Raw genomic sequence first — 25413 nt, forward strand, 5'->3', positions numbered from 1 at the left:
CACATGCATCTTCCTTTCTCCAGATGCCTCGAGCCCGCAAATAAACAGCAGGATCCTGGACATCACCTATCCTGATACATATGGAAGGCCGGAGAGTCAAACTCGGCCGTCAGCATTCCTGGACGTGGCTCTGGCCCTCTAGGCGGGAGCTACAGCGGGTGCAGAGCTGTCAGGCGACCTGTCGAGTCCCTCGCCAGCCTCCCTGGGTGCCTGGTTACCAGATTCGCTCAGGCCGGGACCCAGAGGCGCCCCTTGGAGAGCCTGGGCTGGGCGCCCCAGCTGGGGATGGGGTACTGCAGGTCACAGCGATCGCACAGCAGAAAGGGCAGATCCTGAGGACGCGGAGACCTCTCCGCGACCAGCCAGCCGTTTCCGGAGCGGCCGCCAGCGGCGGCGGGGCCGGCGCGCGGGTCGCGGGGTCGCAGGCGGCGGGGCGCGCGGCCGCACTGCGTTTCCCAGAGGCCCCCGCGGCAAGCGCCGCCCCCCTCGACGCCGACGGCGGCCGGGAGGCGCGGCCGCTGAGACCGGCGCGCTGCCCGCGGTGCCTTCAGAAGGCGGCGGGAGCCGGCGAGCGCGATGGCCAGCCCGGGCCGGCTGCTGTGCGTGCTGGGCCTGCTCCTGTGCGGGGCGGCGAGCTTCCGGCTGTCCGCTCCTCGCGCCGCCGCCTCGGAGAAGCCCATCATCGGTAAGCGGGCGGGCCGGGGCCGGGCTCCGCGCTGGGCGCTTCCCGCGGCTGGGAGCCGGCCAGCGCATCCCGCCTTGGAAATACCCGAGTTTCAGGGGGACGTTGTGTGCCCTCCTTTATAGCGCGAGAGCCGAGCCGACGCACCGTTTGGATCTTGCTGTAATATAGCTAATACCTCGGTGACTTCGTCCAATTGATCTGGCTCTTAAGTTGGAAGGGAAGAGGATGCGCTGTGAAGAATCCTGCGGATTGTTTTCTTCTTTGTACATTGCTAGGGATTTCTGCTGTTAAACAAATTCTATACATGCATTATATTTATTAAAATGTCACTGGCTGAGGCCTTCTTGCAAGACAGTGCGTTACATATGTAAAAATCGAATTGACCAAATAATCAAGAAATTATGGTATTCCCTGGACTTGGTCATTTTCAGCATGGGAGGACAGCAGTGGCTAGTATGATCCTAATGTCAATTCTCTTGAAATGAAGCATGTAATTTTCCGTTTTCAACAAATTTATGTTTTAAAAAGAGAGTAAAATCGGTGTGCATTGCCAGAACAGGCATCTGAGACAGGGCAGGGGAAAGCAACACAGGAGAAATCAGCCCCAATTTATATTTGCCAAAAGTAATTTATATGTGGGCAATTAAGATCGGTTTCATTTTAGCTGTAGTATTATGTGATTCATACTATTTTTTTCCTACGAAGATGAACACTGTATTCTGTAACTGGAAAGTAGATGAACATTTTTGCATGTATGTTGGTAGTGCCCAATTTTGAAATGCTTTGTGTATCAATATTTGGAACTTGCAGCGCCTTATTTTATAGCCGTTTAAAATGGTGGTAAGATTCTCCAAGGAGAATTAACTCAGAATGTAATTCTATGTAGTGTGTTGGGAATTGTGGGTGCAGGGAGGAGGAAGAAAGGAAAGAAGGGAGAGGATTCTTTTCCCTTTCCTAGAAACAGTGGTAGTCCAGGGTCAAATGTAGAAAAAGTGAGTATGCTTTGATCACCCTGATCCTTTAAGACCAAATCGTTAACTCAGCACTTACTATGTGTAAAGCAGTGAGTTACGAAGTGCAAAGGATTCAGAGACAAGGATGCCACAAAAGTTGTGAGATGGCCTTAAAGTATGGGTGGAATTTTGGTCACATTTTGAGGGGTGAGAAATACAGCTTGAGCTCTTTTCCCAGGATGGGAAATGTGGGTGTGTATGGGGCAGGGGGAGCGGGAGAAGTCAGTGGAACTTCCCTCCTCTAGTGTCCTTTTCTCCTTTCTGAGACCTTATGCTCACATGTTCCCAGCCGTCCTTTGTGGCACCTCACCCTTGCCTGCCCTGTCCCACTCCATTTCCTGTGACACTCCCTAATTCTTTCCCTACCAAATTTCATTTTCCTCAATGAAGACAATCTTACCTATCCACAAGGAGAAAAACAGTCTTACTGAACAAATGTTGACATTTAGCCTGTTAATTGAGTCTGATAAATGCCGATTGTTGTAAGAAGCTGGGACTAGAGAAGTGATTGATATAGACAGCTCTTGCTGTCAGGTGGCCTACAGGGACATTGAAAGTGTCCCAGGTGGTGAAGCAGTGAATGATACGGGCACAGGTGTACTATCTTGACAGACGTGTTTGGATGTATACTGGGTGCCAGTACTGTGCTGGGGCTGAGGTTTCAGTGGTGAGAGGCAGCCAGAGGGGTAGGTGGGGCAGAGCACACAGGGTCTAAGTGCTTAAGCAAGGAGGTACCCCTGCTGATTTGTTACCTCTGATCTCATTTCCTATTTTCTTCTTCCCTTGCTCACACAGGGCTCTAGTGATATGGACTCTTCGTAATGTGACAGGCACACACTTGACTCAGGGCCTTTGCACTTGCTGTTCCCTCTTTCCTTTCCTCCAGATATCTGCACATGGCTTACTCCCTCACCTCTCTCAGGTCCTGGCTCAGATATCATGTTCTGCCTTCTCAGGGAGGACTTGCCTCGCCACCGTATTTCTCTTCCCCCTATAAATAGGATTCCCCCCACCCCTGCAAATACACACCTTCTGCTTCTGCTTTACTTTTTCTCTTTAGTGCTTACCACCAGCCGTCACACTATATATTTTGCCTTTTTAACTTGTTTTTTGTTTGTCCTCTCTCCTTTCCCTTCCACACATTAGAGTTAAAGCTCACAGGGCAGGAATTTTTGTTGGTTTTGTTCACTCATGTGTCCCCAGAACCTAGTTCAGTGCCTGGTATATAGTATGATTCAGTAATATATACTGAATGAATGAATGGTGGTGTGGGAGATCAAAATTTGGCCACCCAGAAATGTGTCTCTTTACCTTGATTATTTTCTCTGATGGACATTTGACCTCCCCCACTAACTGCCTAAAGGAATTTAACTGGGTATGGACAGACTGGCAGGGTCCTCACTAAGCTCATTCTTTTCAAAGTTCTGTTTACCAAATATTTACATTTGTAAAGATATCTCCCTCTGTGTAGTGGGAAGAGGGGGGGATGACCTTATCTGTGAAAACTCTTATCAGGATAGAAGAAGACGACTTAAATGTACATACTCTTGATTACTGTAATTCCTGTCTCTCCAGCCACATTCTCTATAGGTGGCCCTGCAAAGCGTTGTCTGACAAACATTTACATTTCCCTCTTCATGTAAATTGTCTTCTTCCCCTCTGAAATCCCCAAACACCACCCACCCCCGACATCCTCCTTTGTCTTTAGCTGAAGATGGTATTTAAGACGAGAATCTCTGCCATTGTGTTGAGAAACTCAGTGTCCCTGGTTTCTCCCATGTATACATGTTATTCAACTTGGTATTATTTTCTCCTGCTAACCTGTCTTGTTAATTATTTGGCCAGCCATAAGAACCTTAAGGGAAAGGGCAGAGGGGGATTCTCCCTCTTTCTCCACAGTGGTATGATCGGATTTCTTTCCCTGTAGAGAATTGGGGAAGTTGGTGGGGATTGTTTAAGAAAGGATGTAGAGAGTTCTTTCAAGAGGCTGTTGCAACAGTCTGGGGGGAGGGGAGGCAAAATATTGGTTGCTTGGATTAAGGTAGTATTGGTGGTGTTGGAGAGATGTGGATAGAAGATATTTCCACTCTTTTGCGTTGTTGTCAAGGAAACAGTGTGTCTTTGAGTGTGGGAAGGGAGAGACCTCCTTCTAGATTTAAGGATCTGTGCTCTGAGGTGGATTCTAGGGTGCATGAAGGAGGCTGGTGCTCTTGTAAACCTGCTTTGGGACTTATTTGGCCTCCCCGACGAAGGGAGAGAGGGGAGGCTCCTTAAAACTCAGATCAGCCTCCATTACTCTTTTCCCAAACTCCATGGATGTACGTAGAGGAGAAGCTTCAGATTTAGTTCTGTGAATTAAATGAGTCTAGTAGTGATATTTTTACTGTGATGTGTTTCAGTGTCTGAGCAGGAAAAGAGGAAATTGCTTGAAACCAAAACTGTTTCTTTTTTCTTAATTTAGGAATATTAATGCAAAAGTGCCGTGAGAAAGACCTGAAAAGCCTGGGAAAATTCTATATTGCTGCATCCTATGTAAAGTATCTAGAGTCCGCAGGTGCAAGAGTTGTACCAATAAGGTATGAGTCGATGTTTTTTACACTATATACATAAAAACTGCTGTTTTGTCTCTAAGATTAACGTGTTCTCTCTTACGGTTGCATCATTTAAATGTGGTAACATTGTGCCTGGTTTTTGCCACAGATCTAATGCTTAGAGTCTGTCATTAAATTGTTTCAAGTATGAAGCTATGTGTATTTATAACATTATTAGAGGTGTGTCATGTGTTTTAGAGAATGAAATGATAGTTTCCTTTACCCCAGAGAAGTTGGTCCTCATCAGACATCATGAAAGTAATGGGTCTACAACTTACCCGGATTCATTCCATAATGTTAGGATAAGGGAACACTTAGAGAATGAAGGAGATTGCTAGAAGATGACTTTTAAAATACCTTCACACTCTACTGTAAAAATCTGTAAATGACTAACACAGCAGTGTTGCTTCAGTATAAATTGCAAGTGTTGCAATTTTAAAGGAACTATGTTATTTTTGTGATATAATGGCCTAGTAAGAATAAAATGATTCATGTCATATTCTGATTTGGAAAGAGTTGAATTTTTTTAATAAATAAAACCTTGTAAGTATTTATATCTTGTCACCCAAAATTAGTGTATTTTAGAATCTTCCAGTATCCCCATCTAATCCATTATAAGTGATTTCACACACAAAATATAACTGTTTGCTCTGGGCAAATAGTTTTTGTAAATAATTCTGCATTAAAAAACCGTAACAGGGGCCAGCCCTGTGGCCTGGTGGTTAAATTCAGCACACTCTGCTTTGGCGCTCTGGGTTCGATTCCCGGGCTCAGACCTTCACCGCTCATTAGCGGCCATGCTGTGGTGGCGACACACATACAAAATAGAGGAAGATTGGCACAGATGTTAGCTCAGGGCGAATCTTCCTCAACAACAACAAAAACTATAACAAAGAAAAGTGTTTGTTGTAGAAAAACTATAACAAATAGAATATTAATAATCAAAATGAAAATATTACAGTTTAGAAAAGTGTACCACAAAATGGTTTTATGTTTAGCTTCATAAGGATTGTCTTCTTGCTTGATCTTTTACATTTAACTGTATCTATCCCAAGATGAACATTTGCTTTTGACATTTGTCTTTAATCTTTTAGTAGCAGATATAATTTTTCAAATGAAATCTTATTTGGAACCCAAATAACAGAGTTCTAGAGCTGAGGAGCAGTCTCCAGAGAGTCTTCAGAACAATGTTTCAAAGTTTTGATCATGGAAGCTTTTTCTGCAAGCTGTTCTTTTAGGACATTAGTACTGAAAACATGGCTGGGAGGTAGGAGAGACAAGAGGCAGGTAGACCAGTTCAGAAACTGTTGCAGCAGGCTAGGTGTGAAGTGATGAGGGCTTGGCTTAGAGCAGTGATTGTAGGATTGATAGGTAAATGTTCTTAAAAAAATTCAATAAGACTTATGACTAATAGAATGAAAAGGCACAGGGAGGAATACATGAGAATGACAGAAGTTTTGAAACTGGGGAAGTTTTGAAACTGGATGACTCACAGAATACTGGTATTTATGACAGAGACACTGAAAATGTGACTGTCAGCATAGATGTTTATTTCCAGTGTGGGGAGAGAGGGAGAATCCCCCTCTGCCCTTTTCCCTTAAGGTTCTTATGGCTGGCCAAATAGTCAACAAGACAGGTTAGCAGGAGAAAATAATACCAAGTTTAATAACATGTATACATGGGAGAAACTCAGAAGTGAGCAACTCATCCCTCTGTCTAAGCTGCTTGCTTAAGTATTGTAGCTAAAGGCAAGGAAGGTGTTGGGGGTGGGTAGTGGTCTGGGACTTCAGAGGGCAAGAAGACAATTCTTTTCAGGGTCATCTATAGATAATGTGGTCAGGGAGAGAGAGAGAGTTTTTTTGATAAAAGGGGCTTGGTGCCCCTCCCATTGTAACATCTATTTTACATTATCATTACAGCCATCGTGATAGAAGATCTGTTCCAGGAAGGAGCCACCATGTCAAATTCTTTAGGCAGTTAGTGGGGGAGGTCAAATGTCCCTCAGAGAAAACAATCAAGGTAGAGAGATATATTTCAGGGTGGCCAAATCTTGATCTCCCACACCAGCTTGGGTTTTCAAAGTTCATTTTAAGGTATATTGCTTGGAATTAGAATCATATGATCCTGTAAGAGCGATGTAATACATGGCAGCTAAATTCCCAGAGTAACTTGGAAAGGCTAGGTTACCTAATGTAGAATGAGACTGAAATGATCACACCAATAATGTTGGGTTCATTTCTGAATTTTAGATGCTAGGGGCCAACTTCTGCAGTTTAGAGGGGAAAAGGAGGAGGATGAGAGACTGAGGCAACATTCTAGAATAGGGGAAGAAGTTTGCTTTCATCTCCTGCCTTCTTTCTGCTACCTTCTCTCTTAGGCACCTGGTGCTCTCAGGTCATCATATACTCCACGGTGGGACTAGTGGAACCCACAGAGAGTCCCCCTCCTGAGAGGGAGCATGGGGCAGCCCATGGGCTGCTTTTGTTTTAAAAATGCGTTTCGTTCACGCAGCGTTTTAAAGCATTTTTAAACATTTACAAATTAGAAGACTTCACGAAAGTCTGAATTGCTGGCTTCTTTGTTTTTTGAAGACAATTATCTGGAGCTGATTTTAAATGGAGCAAGTGGTCTCCATTGGCAGCAGTGCCTGTCACTCCTTTTCACGCTGCTGGAGCTGTGTCATTTGCCATCGTTACCAGGCTTAGCCTGTTTCCTTTTAGTTATAGAGAGAGCGAACTACTTCTCATGCCGTATTGAGAGGGTCTGACAACATGCAAATAACATCAGTGTTCAAAGAATGTGACCTGGCCTGTTTTGCCCGCCAGGCCTTTGAGGCACTCAATTCATGACACTCCTCCCCCCACAACAGTTAAGCCCCTTAATAGTGATAAGCAGGGCCCCAAAATTCAGTTATTGACAATGTGGGGACCTTTTATTTAGAATTAGTGAAATGACTGAAACTAACCTGCATGCCCAGCTGGTTGGAGTCTCTGGAATGCAGCTGAATGATCTAAATCCATTCTGGTTCCTGATGGTGGTGGTTGTCTGTCCTGTCTTAAATATCCATGGGGAGGCTTCTGGGTCCTGATTGGTTCCCTTTTTGGTTGGCACAATCTGGGGAGATTGGACTGGCAGAATACTGGGAACATGTGGACTCACAATTTGTCTCTGTGTCACTTCCCAAGTCAGGGCCACCGGCCCATTTCCCTCCATTTAAAATAGGGGTAAGCACCTTTTCAGTATCACCCACTGCTTTGTGGCTCTCTGCCAGAAGGAGGATTGTTATGAACTTCTGAATAGACCTGGACTTGCAAAGGTCATTTGGACTTAGAGGAGAGGGGTTTGCCGGCAAAGCACAGCCAAGTTCTAGGCATCATAGGTGTCTACTTAACAATGGGAGATGTGTTCTAACTCCCCCTAAAACTTTTCCCTGGGGCAGAAATGGACTGTAGTTGACATTTGATCATAAACCTCTTTCTTCTGTGGCAGGTCGAGAGGGCATTAGACTATTATTCTCGTATAGAACCAGAAGACTGCTGCATGTAGGAAAGTTCTTAGAAGAATTTCCCAAATATGCTTCTCTCTTCCCTTGTTCTTACATTTTATTGAACTTTTGGAAGAGCAAACCCATCTTACTATGTCTTAATTAAAGGTTGTAGCCAGTTGTCACAGATTAATCTCATTGGTTTTCTCTGGAGAGGGGGATAAAATCATCAATAACATGTTGATTGTTAGGGGACCCTTACGAGATGTTTGCTGAAGGGTGCTTCAGTGCTTCAGAGTAATTCTCTGGGCAAATTAGGCCAGTCTCCAGTGATCTGCATGTGGTCTATCCCTAGATCTGAGCTCTTCTGACTTTTGAATACACAGGAGTCCCCAGACCTCTTCAGTTGTTGGTGGGGGTGGGATGAAGCAGGGACTTGGCATTTATGTGTACAGGCATGCATCGCTTAGCAATGGGAGTGCATTCTGGGAAATGTGTGCTTAGGTGATTTTGTCATTGTGTGAACATCATAGAGTGTACTTACACAAACCTAGATGGTATAGCCTACTATACACCTAAGCTACATAGTACTAATCTTATGGGACCACTGTCGTATATGCTGTCCGTCATTGACGGAAATGTTGTCATGCAGTGCATGATTGTATTGTTTTTAGCTGCCAGAGCTGCCTGTAGTTAAGATGGGCATGTTAATAAATCTTTTTATTTAGTCTTTACATAAAACTATTGAATATTCTTATTTTTTTTTTGACAGTTCTTAGCTAGCAGAGAAATTAGTGGTACCCAAATCTCATGGTCTTTCATGTTTTGCATATTAATACATATTTAACAATATTAAATTACCTTAGACCACAGACAAACATGTTTACTTGTCTGATTAGCAAAACAAGGATATAATTATTTGGCTTTCATGTAGTTTGAAAAAATGCCTTTAGGAAGGTAGAGAGGTGATATTTTCTAGTATTTAAGAATTATTTTTCATCTGGCTTTTTAAAATTAATGTGGTGACTTCATTTAGAGGCTTACTTTTTGTCTTAAGTTTTGGAAATGGATGTTCTGTAACTCTTTTTGTTGTTTTCAGGCTTGATCTTACACATGAAGAATATGAAAAGCTTTTCCATTCTATTAATGGGTAAGTTGGCAGCAGTGGTTTGACATAGTGTATGAGGTCTATGCAGTCTGCTTTTGCAAGAAAGTACATGTAAATATTATGCGTGTTTCTATGTAACTATTTTATCGTGTTTCTATGTAACTATCTTATCGTGGTGTACCATTAGTTTTCTTAGTTCTTTTATAGAAATTATTTTGTTGAGAGATGCAGAAGTCCTGCAGAGTGGAGAAGACAGGTTAAGAAATAAATGTTACATAGTAGACACATATGATTTTTAATGAGTAACATAATCTTTGTTCTTTTAATCTTTTAATCTGTGTTAAGTGTTTTGAAGCCACTTTGAATGGCATGGTATATGCTGTTTGCTTAGGGGATCTATAAATCCTATGTCTGAGGATATTGATCAGTTACCTTCCAGAAGGTAATTTGAATAGAACTTGGAAAAAAGTTTCTATCCTCTGGCTTCACCACAAAAGATATGATTGGTTAGCTCACAGAAAAAAAATTTTTAATCATATGAAAAAATGTTCAGTGTTACTAATAATTAAAGGAAAGCTAATTATAGCAATTAAAAACTGTTTTTTAACTATCAAGTTGGTAAAGATCAGAAAATTTGCTAATACTCTGTGGTGAGGGTGTGAGGAAACAAGTATTCTCGTACTCTATTGATGGGAGTGTAAGTTATATAGTCTTTTTAGGGACAGTTTTACAATATCTGTTAAAATTAAAAATGCATATACCTTTGACCCAAGAAATCCTTCAGAAGAAATTTTATTTTACAAATATATTCCTCCATAGTGTGAAGACTTAGGCCCAAATATATGCATTGTAGTGTTGTCTGAAATACCCCCAATTTGGAAGCCACCCAATAGTCCATCAGTTGGGAATTGGGTAAATAAAATAGACTCTATGCATATAATAGAATGTTATGCACAGGTTAAAAAATGAGGATATCTGTAGATGCTGCTTTGGATCACTTTTGTTGTGTGAGCAATGTGATATTGTTATGTGAAAAAAGCAAGGCACATAATGATGTGTCTTGTCTACTCCCGTTTGCTTTTGTTTTTAAGGTAGGGTGAGGAGATCTGCATACTTGTCAGGTCAGCACAGCACACTTCAGTGGTGGTTACTTTTGATTGGGAGTGCGATGGAAGGAGTCTATTTTACCATAAAGTTTTTATAAAAGAGCTTTTTTTTTTACTTTTTAAAACTGTGTTCATTTATTACTATTCTTTTTAAAAAGCTGTGTTCAAAACGATCATTTGCCTTCAGTTCAATTTGGGTCAGTAAATATTTACTATGAAATCAGTTCACTTTGGTAAAACATTTACAGTGCCCATTATCTGCAGTGTACTTTGGCACGAGCAGAGATAAATGAGTCCAGGCTAGAATATAAAGTAGAACCTCAAAAATACACACCAAAAAATGAGCAATACTCCAATGCAACTTCAAAAACACCTTTGTTGAACCCCTATTATGCAGTAGACCCCATACAGTTTTGTCGGGTACACAGAGATGAAAAGGCAGAGCCTTGCTTTAAAGGAGTTTGTCAACTGAGAGGGACAGTCAAGTCTTACTTTATGAAAGGACTTTGGGGTTAAATATACCAAATTTGAGCAGAGGCAGCTTTTTAAATACTGAGTCAATGAAAAGAGAGAACTGCTAATGAGTCTTTGTTAAGCCACTTTAAATTGTAGGGTGTCCTGCATGGTTTTGTGGCAGATGTTCTAACTCATAGGTTGTAAGTTTTCTGCTAGATTGTGATCTTACTTACAGCAGAAATTACTTATCTTTGTCTTTCCCGGCCAGTACCGAGCCTGGCTCATGCGAAAAGCAGAATATATTTGTTGAATGAACAACTTGCTGCTTATGTAATAAGGAAAAAGTTGTTCTAAAGGAAAAAGATTGTTTCTTTTCTGTGCGGGGAGGGTTGAAATGCACCCTATTTGATGTTATTTCAGGATCCTTTTCCCTGGAGGAAGTGCTGACCTCAAGAAGTCAGGTTATGCTCAAGTGGCCAAAATATTTTACAACTTTGCCATACAGGTAAATATCAGTTATTATTCCAGAGGGACTTTTGTCGTTTGCAGGAGGATAATTTCTTTTTAAGCATATGGTAATACTTCCTTCACAATTACCCTGGCCTCATCACCTCTTTGATTTTGAGGTGCCCGCTCTTAGCAGCCTGTGGCAGCTCTCGCCCATTTTCTGTTTGCTTCATTTAATTCTCGGCTTCCAGGGAACTTCAGAGCCTGCTGGCTGACCCTCTCTATTCGTGCTCATTAATGTGAACCGGATCCTCAGGGTGGCTTAGTAAGCTGTTTTTATTAGGTACAGGACATTGTTCATGTGTTATTAATTCTCATCTCCTCTTGAAAGCTGCTCTTTGTCCCAACTCATTCAATCCTATCTGACCTTTCTTCACAGTCACCTTACACCCCACGTGCAGTCACTGACAGAGCCTCTTGACTCCTTTCTAATGTCTAACGTTGGGCCTGCCTTTGCACCACAGCTCAGACCCTTACCATTTCTCCCCTGAGCTATTAACAGCAGTTTTCTAATTAATCTTGCTGGCCCTAGTATCTCCCTGCCCCGTAAAAAATTCCCTAAAGAGCTGCTTTTAGCATATGAGATACTTGTTTGACCACTTTTAATGCCTGGGCTAAATGACCTGCAGCCTTTTGTGGTCTTCAGGTCCAGACATACAGCATGTCCATAGACCGCCTTTTTCAGCCTTTCCTTATGCAAGTAATTGAAGCCAGGTTGGTATTTCCAGCATATACTCTGTGTCCTCCTACTCGTAAATCCATTTAGTCTGTTTCTTTCTACTCCTTCGTCAATTTTTGTCTTAGCCATCTTTCAAGGCTAGGGTGCTGTTCCTCTCTTGTAGAGGTTTCTCTGCCTTCTCCAGCTGGAATGGTATCCCACTCCCTCTTAACTGTTAGAGAGTATTTTGTTGTAGAACTGTTCAAACATTTGTTTAGCTCCAATTCTGTAATATGACAGGGTCTGCGACCGTAAGGGGCTTATATTTCAGAAGACAGAATATCTTGAGGTTAGTTATTGATGTCTCATCAGATTTCATTGTTCTGACAACCTTTGAGGCATTCCTCATTTCATATAATATGGTACCATGTACTTAGTACATGCTCAGTGGGTATTTTTTTTTTTTAAAACTAGTGAAAAAATTGAAATTTTATAGTGAGCAATTTAAATGCATTTGAGAAATATATATGATCCTTATAAACTAGTCACTCTTCCTTTTGCATAGAGACTCATGTAACCAGCTTGCTCAACTGAAAAAAAAAAGGAGCCACCTGACCCATAAGACCCAAAGATCTATTTTTTTTTTTCAAATATAATAAGCTTCTTGAGGATGTCAAAGCAAAGGAAAAAAGCTTAGCAACCTGAATTTCTTATTTAGCTACAGCCACTGGGGTCCACAAAGCCCTCATTGAGGAAGCCCTGAGAAGTGATTAGTCTGTTAGATCTATTCAGTTCTGCTCTGTGTCCTTTGCTCTGCTGGGCTGTGTGGAGGATCCACAAAAAATAAAAGTTGTGGTCCCAGCAAGTAGAGACTTAACATTTAGTTGAGAAATTAAGTAAATTCAGTAAGACCCTTCAGATTAACGTATACAATCCTAACTTCTAAAAATAAAATTTGTCACACCTGTACGTAAAGTGTTAAAATCCTACCTTGGAATAGAAAGTATAGGAATTAATGTAATTCTGTATTTTTCTCAGTGAGGAAAAAGAAAAACCCAAATTCTCATTTAAAATTACTTACTGTTAGATTTTTATAGTCTTATAAAAAAGTCTTATAAAAATAAAGTCTGGTGGTAGCGGTTAAGTGCGCGCGCTCCGCTGCTGCGGCCCCGGGGTTCGCCGGTTCGGAACCCCAGGTGCGCACCAACGCACTGCTTGTCAGGCCATGCTGTAGCGGCATCCCATATAAAGTAGAGGAAGATGGGCATGGATGTTAGCACAGGGCCAGTCTTCCTCAGCAAAAAAATAAATAAATAATAATAAAAAAAAGTCTGTAGACTTTTATGGTCTATGCAGGAAAATCACTGCTTTTAGGAAAGTTATAAATCTCGTTTTTGTAGCTGTCAGCACACGTGGGTTTGATCTTCAGTTAACCAGAAAATTCAGTTGCTAGAACACGTTTCCCCAGTTATGCTGGTTGTTTTGACTCCCTTTGAACAACCCCAATACATTTGTACATTTTTAGTTGACAGCTTTTACTCTGTGAAAATTTATTTTACTTTTCCATACTGACTGTTCCTTTCCTTGCAGATCATGGCTTTTGTACCTAATTTAAATCTGGTTTACTGAAAGTGGTGTGAGGCAGCTATTACTGTAAATTCTGAGATGATGGAGGAAGAACTGCAGAGTGTGTTCAAAACTAGACCGTCATCCAGAGCAGCCACATTTATAGAAGGTGGAAATAGGTGTCTATCTGTCATTATTTTATTTTATTTTTTTTTGAGGAAGATCAGCCCTGAGCTAACCTCCAATGCCAATCCTCCTCTTTTTGCTGAGGAAAACTGGCCCTGGGCTAACATCCGTGCCCATCTTCCTCTACTTTATATGGGATGCCGCCACAGCATGGCTTGACAAGTGGTGCATAGGTCCACACCTGTGAACCCTGGGCCACCGAAGTGGAGCCAGCACACTTAACCACTACGCCACCGGGCCGGCCCCTATCTATCATTATTTTTGGTGTTCACAGTTCCTAATATTACTTGTGTCATTTGTAGTCAGTCTCTTTCCCAGCACAACTGAGGTTGGATAATTTGGTTGATTAAAACTGAATTATTATGTGGGAGCTTGGTCTAAAAGGGTTAAGTGGCAGCCTACTTATGGATCCTGGAAAATTCTTCAGAAATCTGTGCATAACTCAGGTGCCTGCCTTGTAATGACAAGCCAGATGTATAATTTTTATTCTGAAAAGTTTGAATAAGCTCAGTTTTCTCTTTCCCTCTGCAAAGAGTTTTGATGGTGGAGACTATTTTCCTGTGTGGGGTACGTGCCTTGGATTGCAAGAGCTTTCGTATCTGATTAGTGGCAAGCTCTTACTAACTCTCACAAATACTGATGGAATTACAATGCCGCTGAACTTCACTAAAGGTAAGAATTCTCTTTTCTACCCTTTTAAAATTATTAACTGGGCAGGATTAATAAGTAACAAGTATCACTGTCAAAAATGCTCATAATATTTATTAATTTTTAAATTATTTACACAGGCTAAAGATGTGAGTGATCACTTTTGTACTGAGTTAGGAGGATGGCTTAAAGAATTTTGAGTTTTGATAGTTTATTGCTTCCAGTGATGTTAGGGCCATGCATGATTAAGAACTCTAAAATTGGACCTGGTTTTGAGTTAGCTTTGTCACTTTTGCCTTGGGGAATCATTTAACCTCTTTCAGCTTTAATTTCCTGATTTGTAAAAGGGTTTACCTCTCAGGGTTGTTTGTGACTGTTAAATAAGATGTTTTCCAGGTACTGTGCTAAGCACTTTGAATACAACTCTCATGAATGTTGGCTGTTACTGTTATAGTGCAGCATTTTTCCCTTGGCCGTGTACTCTGTTTCGCCCCAGCTGGGGTGTACTGCTGTTCAGTTCTGGCACTAACTGCCTGGAATTAGTGCAGACTCACCAGTTAAAGGTCATCTCCCCAGCTAGACTGCCCTTATTTCAGATATCAGCCACAAGTCACGTCCCTGGGCCGCCTACACTTCTCACCAACTGGCCACAAATTTGGAGATTCCCGTGACCCCCTTAAGTTCAATAATTCACTCGAATGACTCACAAAACTCAGGAAAGCACTGTGTTTGCAGTAAGTTTTATTGTAAAGCATATACGTAGGATGAGGCCTGGAGGGAATGTGGAGCTTTCACGCTCTCTCCCTGTTGAGTCAGGGCACGCCACCCTCCTGGCACATCAGTATGTTCACCAACCGGAAGTTCCAATGAGCGTCGCTGTCCAGAGTTTTTATTGGGGTTTCATTGCGAACGCATGCTTGATTAAATCATTGGCCATGTGATTGTTCTCAATTTCCAGTCCCCCTCCCATCCCTGGAGGTCAGACTGGCTCAAAATCCTAACCTATGCCAGTCATGTAGTTAGTCTTTCTGGTGACCAGCCTCATCCTGAAGCTGTCTGAGGTCCCACTGTGAGTCACCTTATTAGCATTACAAAGACACTCCTATCACTGAGGAAATTTCAAGGGCTTTAGAAGCTCCTTCTCAGGAACCCAGGACAAAGACCAGACAAATTCTTTATTATATTACTCTTTCTAAATAGATAATGATTCTGGTAGGTTCCTTGATCTCTGAATCCTCAGAATTGAATGCTATGAACTATTCCTGTTCTCATAAGGATTTTGGATGGAGGGTTGTGGTTGTTATACGTAGAACCTATAGGATATTCTATACTTTTCAAAGGTCTTTCTCACATTATGTCACTTAATCGTCGCAAGAACCCTGTGGGAAGGGTATGTATTAGGTCAGTCTGTTTTGGTTGTATGTGGTAAAAACCCAGTTTGTACAAAAAAGGAATAAAATCCATTGAAGTAAGGTACTTCAGTGGATTTTCATTGTCTGAGGTACTGGGATTCTCATGGAAGCCGTTAGCATCCTGAGTGAGAGGCCTCATTTAGGGACAGCTGGAGTCAGGGCCTTGAACACCCTCAGGATTTTTTATCCCTTTGCTGGTATTTGAATCTATGTGTCAGACTCCAGAGCCTTCAGTGAGGTATATTGCTTTTTTTGATCTGTTTGCTGAGTAGAAATTTCTTGGTCTGGTTAATGTTCTTTTCTACATTGTTGATATTTTTAACCTTTTAAGTCCCAGATACCTTTGAAAATATGTTGAAAGTTCTGGATCCTTTCCTGAGAAAACAAATATATACACATGTGGAAAATTTTTACCTGTTTTTTTAGCCCTGTCTGGGGAACTGAAATTAAAATTCTCTGCTTACTCTATGGCTAGCCTGCTAATTATCATATCAGAAGAATTTTAGTTATTCATGTTAAAATTCTAGAAGTACTTAAAGATGAGCATATTTGAATTTGTATGTTAAACTCATTTGGTGCTTGACTGGAATACTTCTGTGGAAATGATGTGTTTTATTTTTCATTTAATCATCTTGATTATGTCTTAATAATGGCTTCTCTTTGGCTGTAGATCAGTGACTTCAGTAGATTTTATTTTTGCTGTGTTTAAGTTATTTCCTTTTTGCTTAAATTATTTCAGGTACAATGCAAAGCAGAATGTTCCAGAATTTTCCTTCTGACCTCTTGCTGTCGTTATCAGCAGAACCTCTGACTGCGAATTTCCACAAGTGGAGCCTGTCCATGACGGTATCACATTAATTACACAATGAAATTAATGCATCTAGATTAACTACAGAAGTAATTATTTTGTTTTATTTTTATACCTAGAATTTTACGATGAATGAAAAGTTAAAGAAGTTTTTCAATGTGTTATCTACAAATACAGATGGCAAGACTGAGTTTATTTCAACAATGGAAGGTATATATTACAGCCCATGTGCACTTTATTTCACTTATGTTTATATTTATTAATTTTGATTTTATAGTTCTCTTTCTTACAAGTAAAATCATATTACTTTGGGGCCTGAAGATGGAAGTTAGGGCATTTTTGGAGACAGGAGACGTGTTTTGTCCATGTTCCAAATCACTTGTGGTTTACTTGGATCATCTTCTAGAATGGGGTGCTGAGGAAGGAATGGATGAAGAAGTAAATGGAGAAAGTGACTTCTGTTTCTAGCAATATTGCAGGTTATGTACCTTGACAAGATTCTCCTCCAGACAACAACAAACAGTGTGACTGACGAACAGAAAAGCATCTTCCTAAGTATGTTGATGAAGTGACAATAAAGATACTCAGGCCATAAACTCCAAGAGTTAAGTGGAATATTTAAATCAGCATTATTATTGAATCAGGAAAACTTGAGACAAAGCTCAGGACCCCCTACATGGAGAGTACCCTGTGGAGCAGGACCTGAAAGGCTGTACCCACAACAAACCCTGACTGCAGAACTGCAAGGAGAACTGGCTGTCTTGGCCTTGGCACTAAGAGTGGGGGTGGTAAATGAGCCTTGATCATTCATGACAGGCTGGGCTAATGTGGCCTGCATTATACTAACTGGGAAGTTTGAGAAATCTCAAGTCAAAAATCCTGTTTAAAGTTGACTCAGACTGATAGTGCCCCAGTGTGCATGGTAGAAGCAAAAAGAAATCTCTCTGGAGGAAGCTGTATTTATCTCAGACTTCAAGGAATTTCCATATTATGAAGTTTGAAGGAAAATGAGCAATTCATAGCTAAAAAATCACTAATGTTCAAAGAAGCAAAATGCCGTGAATGAGAACTTGCAGAAACAATAGGCAGTCTTTGAGTTGGTGAGGCTGGTTAGTGCTATGCAAGAGGCCAGGGTACTGGAGTGGAATAAACCGGAATAAAGTGGAAGTAGTTCATGTTATTCAAAGACTGGCCTATCACTGGCTTGCTTGTTGAGGGAGGTCACACGTCCAAGGGTTTAGAAACAATATCCGGGGAATTCTGGGGAAGGTTGATCAACCCAGTCTGAATGAACTTACCATCTGAGCTCATCATCTTTTCTTTAACCCTGTTTCCCCTTGTCTTTTTCACTTTAGTTGATAGCGTTACCATTCACCGTATAGTCCAAAGTTAGGAACCCGGGAGCTGTCCTTGACTTCCTGCCCTCGTTCTCACATCTAAAAAAATCTGTGCTTTTCTAGTTCCCAAATCCTTCTTGAATGTGTTGCCTCCTCTCTGTCTGGCCTACCCCTGTCCTGCTTCAGCATTAACCACCTTGCACCTGGAGTGCCTCAGTACCCTCCTAAGCGTTCCACAAATCTGCCTTCCAGCCAGCCACTGATGATGCTTCTGAAATACCAATCTGATCATATTGCTTGAGGAAAGCTCCTCAGTGACTCTTCAGCACTTGGAGGGTTAAGTCTAGATTTACCAGGTCATTTTCTACATGATCTCTCCCTGCCTTCATTCCTGTGCATCCTGTTTAGTTCACACAGCCTTCCACATAGCAACGTTCCTTGCCCTTGTGCTTTTTCTTATGTTCTTTCCTTTCCTCTCAGGAGTTTTCCTTCCTCCCCACTCCCTTCTGCTGATGAACTCTTAGCTGTCTTTAAAGACTCGGGTAAGTGGTCATCCCCTCAGGGCCGGCCCTCCGCATTGTTCTTCCTCCCACATCTTCAGTGCTCCTCCTTCATACTTGCTCTCTGCTGTCTAGGGGTGTCTCTATGTACACTTATTTGCTCATATTCTATCTTTCCCCCTAGATAAGAGCTCACTGAGAGCTGGACCTGTGTCTTACTCTTGTTTATATTTCCAGGACTGTGTAAACCTCAATAGAATGGGAGTGAATGACTAATTGTTTAAGTGAACGAGTGTTGGGTTGGAAGTTAGGGAATCAGCTTCCATGTTGGTTGTCCTCCTGGCTATGTCATCGTACTGGGCTCATTTGAACATTTTATCATCTGAAAATTTTCTGACACCTGCTAGATGGGAATACTTGAGGTGCTCTTATTTGCCAATTTTCTTTCTACTCTTGATACTTTTGTTCTAAATTAGTGAGGCAGGGCATGATTCCCACAATTGTCAGAACTGCACTGACCTTTTAGTAGTGAGTTTACTAAAGAAGAGTAAATCTCACTTGTTTCTGAATGTCAGTGTAGATCTATCTCTATTCATTTATCTATCTATTATCTATCTATCTACCTATCTATCTATCTATCATCTATCATCTATCTATCTCTGTCTATTTATCTATGTGTTAAATCCTTGTTACAGTTTATCACTTAAGGCATTTTTTATCCTAAATAATACTTCTCATATCTCAAAGAAATATATTAGAAGATTTGCCTTTCCATTAACTATGTGTAACAGTTAATTTCCTAGTCATCCAGCTCGTGGGTTTCCTGCTAGTAGCTTCACGTGTAGTCCCAGGCACAAGAGAAAGAAAGTGCAAAGTCACAAGGAGGCCGGGAGAGGGGCGGTGGGGAGGGCTGGAGTGGAGTGACCAGAGTGCTTGCTGGCAGGTTTGTTCCTCTTGTGAACCCGAAGAAGGCTGGGATAAAATACGTTGAACCCCAAGAAGCCTGGGATAAAAAACGTTCCTTGTCACATGATCTCCAGTGGCAGAGCCCTGTGGGATGTGAGAGGACAGTGCCCTTTCCCCTAGATATCTCTACTTTCAGCTAATTCTCCTCATTTCTCCAAGTATTTCCCATGGTGGTTAAAGTTATAATCTCAAAGCAAAAATAATAGAGGGAAGATTTTTTTTTCAATTAAAATGAGGAAAGGCATATGTAAAGAAAAGAGGTGAGTATATAAGTTTTTCAGAAGGTAAATATTACACATGTTCATGTTTTTAAAAAATTATGGAATTTTAAAAACATATATAAAAGTAGAGAGAGTAATATAATGAGCCTCTGGGTAACTCGAAGCTTCAACAGCTATTAATACGTATGTGGCCGTTCTTGTTTCCTATTGACTTTCTCCCCATACTAGATTATTTTTTGAAGTGAATCCTAGGGATCATGTCATTTTTTATATATAAAGATATTTAAGAGTTCTAAAAATAATTGAAATATATTACCAAAAATCTTTCATACCAAGTTTAAACTTTTAAAAGCTATTCTAAAAATTGGCCCCAGGAAGTCATGAACCATTCTGCAGACTGAGAGAGGCACAGTTTAGACTGAGACAAACGGGCTTACATAAGAGGACACCAAAAATGCTGGCGCACTTCACTCTTGTACGAAGAAATAGTTATTGCGGGAGGAGGACAACGTGGTATGAAGTGGGGGGAAAAGAGACCCATCTTGGAAGAAACTTGTGTCACTAATCAATGTGCACTTGACTGTTGAACTGGGATGTCTTCAAAGGCTCAACAATTTTACTCTGTTCTGATTATCTAGTAAGGCAAATCAAATTACAAATTGTAAAAGGTTGAAAACCAGTGAAACATTGTGAATTTTCACGTTAACTGAAATTATTTTGTGTCTGAGAGGATGCACACAGTTTTGCTTTGACATTGTGAGTTATAAAAATGTTTTACGTGGGATATAAAACATAATTTAATTGTAAGTAACATCTTAGGCTGTCTTACTATTTACCACTTCCTCGTTTGTGTTCTTCATGCAGGATACAAATATCCAGTGTATGGCGTCCAGTGGCATCCAGAGAAGGCACCTTATGAGTGGGGGAAACTGAAAGGCATTTCCCACGCACCTAATGCTGTGAAAGCTGCATTTTATTTAGCAGAGTTCTTTGTTGCTGAAGGTAATATGTGGGTATATAATTTTATCGCCCTAGTGTAGTTTTGAAGGAAATTGGCCTTAGTTGAACTTATATTTATATACTCTTTTGCTCTTTAAATGTTCTGTAGGTTTAACTTAAAAAATTAAATCATGTGAAAGCCCTGAAATTCAGATATTACACATTTGAATAAACCCAGGACAATTATTTCAGTTAACAGTGTTGTACACTCTAAAATGGGCTGCATTCTTGAACAACAGCATAAAGATTGTTGAGTTATGCTTTTTTTTCTTTCTTCCCTGAATACTTTTTTTTTTAGATTCTCCTCCATTTCTCTTCTTTTTAGGAGTAATGCTTCAGTTATAACATTGTCTGAGAATTAGGCGTTCTTGTACAGGTTGAATATATGCTCGCCAGTCTGGTTTTAAGGCCGCCTCTCTCCAGGCGTTGGCACCTGGGAGAAAGTCCGTAAGCTTTGCCTGCTCGTTGGTGACGAAAATACAGGCATTTTCATGCCATGTAGTTTTTGTGGGTAAAGTTGAGAATTTGGTTGTAGATGCTTAAGTTGTAGTTGGGTGATGCTGGTATAAGGCAGAGCCGCAAACACAGCTTCCCAGGGATGAGGCACCCCTCTGGGAGGTGTGGCCATTTGAAACCTTCAGCGAACCTTGTTTGCATTCTCTCTGCAAGCTTGCCCTAAATTATCATCAACTCTTCTGCTCACACTTGCAAGTAAAGAACTTCCTCCTGAGTTCACTCCGAATTATGCTCAGTTGAATGGGTAGTTTTGTGACAAGAACTCCAAATTAAAAAAAAAAAAAAACTTCTCCCATGTGCACTACTAGTCCCAAGAAACATTTTCATGCCATGTGTGTAGGAATCGCTCCGAACAGCACCGGGCAGAGCAAAGTTCGTTGCAGTATTATCACAGGGCAAGGCTATTTATTTGGTCTTTATTTTCTGATTCCTTTCTAAACATGCCATAAAAGCCTATATTTACTTTATTTTGATTTTAGGATAAAGTCTGAGCTTTCATTCCCCCACATCCAGACTCGAACCGTGCCAACTCCTTTGTGCCTCCTTGTTTTTTTTGTTTCTGCCTTAGCTGTGGAAAAGGCCTCGCTTCTCCATCTGCCTCAGCTTGGCCGGTTTCTCCATGCTCTTTCCTCTTGAAGCATCTCCGTGCAGATAGACTATAAAAACGTTACAGCATCCGACCCTGTGTGGTGACCAGGCTAGACTTCTTGAGCGTTAGGACCTCGCCCTGCTTACGTTCCCACCCCCAGGCCCTGCATCAAGTCTTGCACACAGTGGGCACTCAGTAAGCGTTGGATGGATGGTGGCGCACGCCCCACGCAGGATCTGTCAGGGCAAATACAGAGGCCGTGTCAGTTGGTAACTTCTCTAAATCAGGTGCTGCTTGATTTGGGAGAGGTTCTGTGAGGCATCTGTCCTGTTTGGTGGTATTTTCCCACTTACTGCTGTTTATAGGAAGAAATGTTATAAGGTAGCCTTTTGAAAATTTCATCCTATCTTTTTAAAAATTAACACTTCTTTTTCTTGCAGCTCGGAAAAACAGTCATCATTTTGAATCTGAGGTTGAAGAGGATAAAGCACTGATTTATCAGTTCCATCCAATTTATACTGGAAATATTTCTTCATTTCAGCAAATTTATATATTTGATTGAAAGCCTTCAGTGTGTTAACAGAGGAATTTTGAATAATTCCATGGTTAAACTCTTATAATAACTTGCCTCTCATGGCAAAAATAGAAAGCCCCAGAGATTCCTTTTCTCTGATGTTATTGGCTCTGATCTTCATTCATTATATTTGACTGTATCACATTTGATAATTAACCAGTGAGACAGATAAATAATCATAGTGTATTACATGGAAAAGCTTTCTTTTATCTGAAGATTAGAAAAAAATAAATTTATTGAAAATACAAATATTTTATTTTTTTTAATTGATTGGTTCTAGAAATAAATACCAACCCCTACCCATCCACTCCATCCTTGCTAAAGACTCTAATTTTTAAATCCTACCCTTAGTTCACTGTGATGTCTCCCTCCTTTGAGTCTGAGGAGTATTTACCATGTGTGTCTATGTGTGTGTGTGTGTGTGTGTGTATAGATATGCATATATTTCCTTTCTGCTGTTTTAGCTCCACAGTTAAAGTGCATGCCTCCTGAAAACTGAGTCTGTATCATGAACTTTTTATCTCCCACAACGTCCAGCACAGGAGGCCATCCTTAAACACTTGTGACTATTTGTGAATGAATTTTTTTCCCATGGAAAATAATTTGAAAGCTGTCATACATTTATTTGGGTATATTTTAATATATTTCTCCATCTATGCTTCCCTCTTTCACCCCTCACCATCCCATATACCCTCACAAACTCTGAAATTTAGGAATTCCTTGAGGACAACAAGCAGCTAGAAGAGAGAGAATTTTTTGAGCTGTTTCTGGTAGACAGTGTTTATGCATTTGTTCCTCTTAGTCCTCTAGAGCTGCTGCTAGAGAAGTGGAAACACGGGAAACAGAGTGATTGGGCAAGATGTTGGAGGAGATTATGAGTGATTTTATGTGCAGAAAGATAAGAACAATGATCTGAAGATACCAAGATAAACCGTAAACTTTGGGCAACAAGGCCAAACAGAACATAGAAGTTGAAAGGGGTAAACACATTTAGTCAGCTAAAAAGGACTTGAATAGAAATGTGGCAGATTTAGTTTCTGTGCCTGAGCCTGAAGATTCTGTTAAGTCTTATTGTCCAGTGTGCCATTCCTGGTTAATTTCATGTCTCACTACTAGAAAAAGGCAGCAACACTGTTATTACACTGTCAGGGCTCTTCTCAACTCATTTGTATTGAAATATAGATCTGCTTGTTTCTCAAGTTCGCTAATGACCGTTAATCCTGACTGTGTCATTACTCATGATGCTATATCAGCTATCCTTCTGCCCGAGAATACTGGCTTCTAATCGCCTCCAGCGGTTCTCACTGCTTTGTTGATGATGACCACAAATGCAAAAAAATGTGAACCATCATTTGTTTTCTACTCATGTCGTTTTTCATTTTTCCAATCATGTATTTTTTTGAAGTCTTTATGCTGGAATTACTTTATTTCAAGAATGGACTCTCTTTCAGAGTTGACCACACCCCTGCCTTCCACATACCACCACCTGCAGGAAGGCCAAGCAAGGGACCTGAGGGCAAGTGAGAAGAGCAGTCTATTCGGGCAGGGAATGTCTGTCCCTTGTCTAGCCTGGCTTAAGACTGACCCAGGGAAGCCTGACGTTGCTACATCAATGGAGGGAAGAGGGGACATGAATTAGAAGTGCCTGTTGATGTTACTGATGTTACAACAGTCAGGAAAGCCCAAGGAGGAGATAGGTGGCCACGCCAGAGGACTGCCTGACACATGGTGTGGAGTGACCACCTTGGGTGCCAGTGGCTGGAGGCATGGAGGCTAAAACATGGGTGTTGCTTCCCCTCTGCCTTTGCATGCTATAAATCAGAGGTGACACTGTGTTGGAAGATGGATGAGTAAGAGCCAATACGTGGGCCCACATATGTGGCTCAGGCCCCAAGGTCAGTGGTGGGTTTCCAGTAGTCCAGATCCCTGAACTTGTCCTGTGCCCATCATGCGAGTCACTTAAAATCAACACATCAACACCATTCTGGCTGCCCAATCTCATGCAATCCTGCAAAAGAAATACTGTGCTTGCCAGGTGGCCTTCCTGGAACTGGAGTCTGGCCACAGGACTTGGGACAATTCCATACGGGTGAATCTCAGAGCTGCTCAGGGCATCTTGTTGACCTCACGAGTGGAGTAGTGTTGGACAGCATCTTGAAGGGCAGAAATGGGAGTGAGGACCCGTGTAGGTCTGGCTAGGCTCAGAGTGCCCTGTCCACATGGCTCTGCCATGGCTGGCTTGTCACCACTGGGAAAGCACTTATGAAATGTTGAGGTAGATGTTCCTGTGACCAGGACCCACACAAGACCAGGTCCAAGTGCCCTGACCAGTCCCAGGCGCTAGAAAGAGGCTTGGACAGCTTTGAGGGAGGTAGTCCAAAGTGTGGGGCCCTCTGATGGGCAAGGCCTGGAGCAGGGGCTCTTCTTTCCTGAGGCCAAAGGTGGTACTGCCTCACTCAGTAGGGGCCCAGTGACAACTGCTGCTTAGAGACGTAAACGCTAAGAAGTATTGGAAGGTTTGTTTCTGGATACCACGCTCTACACCATGCTCATGGAAGATAGCCCTTACAGTCGGGACTCGCGCATTGAGCCAGTTCATGGCTCCCGTCAGCTGCTCCTATTACTGGGGGTTGGTTTGTCAGCTGAAACTTGTTTGCCACTGCTTCTGATCTAGACCAGTGCTTTTCAAACTTTTATGTGCATGGGAATCCCTTGGGGATCTTGTTAAAATGCGGATTCTGATTCAGTAGGTCTGGAGTGGGCCCTGAGATTCTGCATCTCTCACCAGCTCCCAGGTGGTGCTGATGCTGCCAGTCAGCGGGCCACACATGGAGTTTCGAGGATGCGCACTTCTTTGTCAGCAGGACAGGAGCGGAGGCTGAGAGACAAAGTGTGAGTGGGGGAACGTGCGGCTTAGGAGAAGGAAAAGGAAGAAAGAACAAAAGGAGGAAGGATTGGGTAGGTGTGGGGCTTTCTTTCTACACATAAGAGACAGCTATGGATCCTTCCCCGGCCTACAGCTGATTTTGGTGACTAAGGATTTTTGGAGAACAATTGCCAAAGTTCTTTCCCCCAGTGTCTCCTGTTCTTTTAGCTCTGTGGCACATCTCAATGGAATGGGAATGTCGGACTTAAAGCACAGGCCTTGTCCCTCATTTCTATTCAGCCAGGTACTTCCGAGTGCCCACAAGTTTACATAACTTGGGGCCTGGCATGTGATGTTTTATGAAGAGATGTTGGCGGTGTTTCCATTTCCACACTGCAGAGAAGGAAAATCCTCAATACCTTGTCAGGCTGTTTCCGTGGTGGGATGGTCCCGTAGCTTCTCAAAGCAGAGTGATGACTCACGCTGAAGTATTCAAGTCCAGTACCTGGCACACAGTAGGCCCTCAATAAGTGCCCCTTACCTCAGGTCCCCTCCATCCTCTGCAATAACTGAACAGCCCTGCATACATGCTGGGTCTGTCTGTCTGACCTATCAGA

At 41.8% G+C, this 25413-nt stretch overlaps 1 protein-coding gene across 1 annotated transcript; it reads left to right on the forward strand.

The window, feature by feature from the left end:
- The first annotated feature begins 526 nt into the window (after window positions 1–526).
- GGH (gamma-glutamyl hydrolase) lies at window positions 527–22179 on the forward strand. Its single transcript, XM_004435732.3, has 9 exons — window positions 527–685; window positions 4160–4274; window positions 8873–8923; window positions 10864–10948; window positions 13894–14032; window positions 16160–16266; window positions 16348–16438; window positions 20117–20254; window positions 21797–22179. Exons 1-9 carry the CDS (start codon window positions 577–579, stop codon window positions 21916–21918), a joined length of 957 nt encoding a protein of 318 aa, XP_004435789.1. The 5' UTR covers window positions 527–576; the 3' UTR covers window positions 21919–22179.
- The last annotated feature ends 3234 nt before the right edge of the window (window positions 22180–25413 follow it).

Source organism: Ceratotherium simum, chromosome 31 (assembly GCF_057802395.1).
Source record: "Ceratotherium simum simum isolate JZ-2026a chromosome 31, ASM5780239v1, whole genome shotgun sequence".
NCBI lineage: Eukaryota > Metazoa > Chordata > Mammalia > Perissodactyla > Rhinocerotidae > Ceratotherium > Ceratotherium simum.

What these genes read in the sequence shown, in the direction of transcription:
- GGH (XM_004435732.3), top strand. Translation starts at nt 577, where the DNA reads ATGGCCAGCCCGGGCCGGCTGCTGTGCGTGCTGGGCCTGCTCCTGTGC. An exon ending in GCAAGAGTTGTACCAATAAG is followed by an intron (nt 4,275 to 8,872) that starts GTATGAGTCGAT and finishes TGTTGTTTTCAG; the next exon opens with GCTTGATCTTACACATGAAG. An exon ending in CTTTTCCATTCTATTAATGG is followed by an intron (nt 8,924 to 10,863) that starts GTAAGTTGGCAG and finishes ATGTTATTTCAG; the next exon opens with GATCCTTTTCCCTGGAGGAA.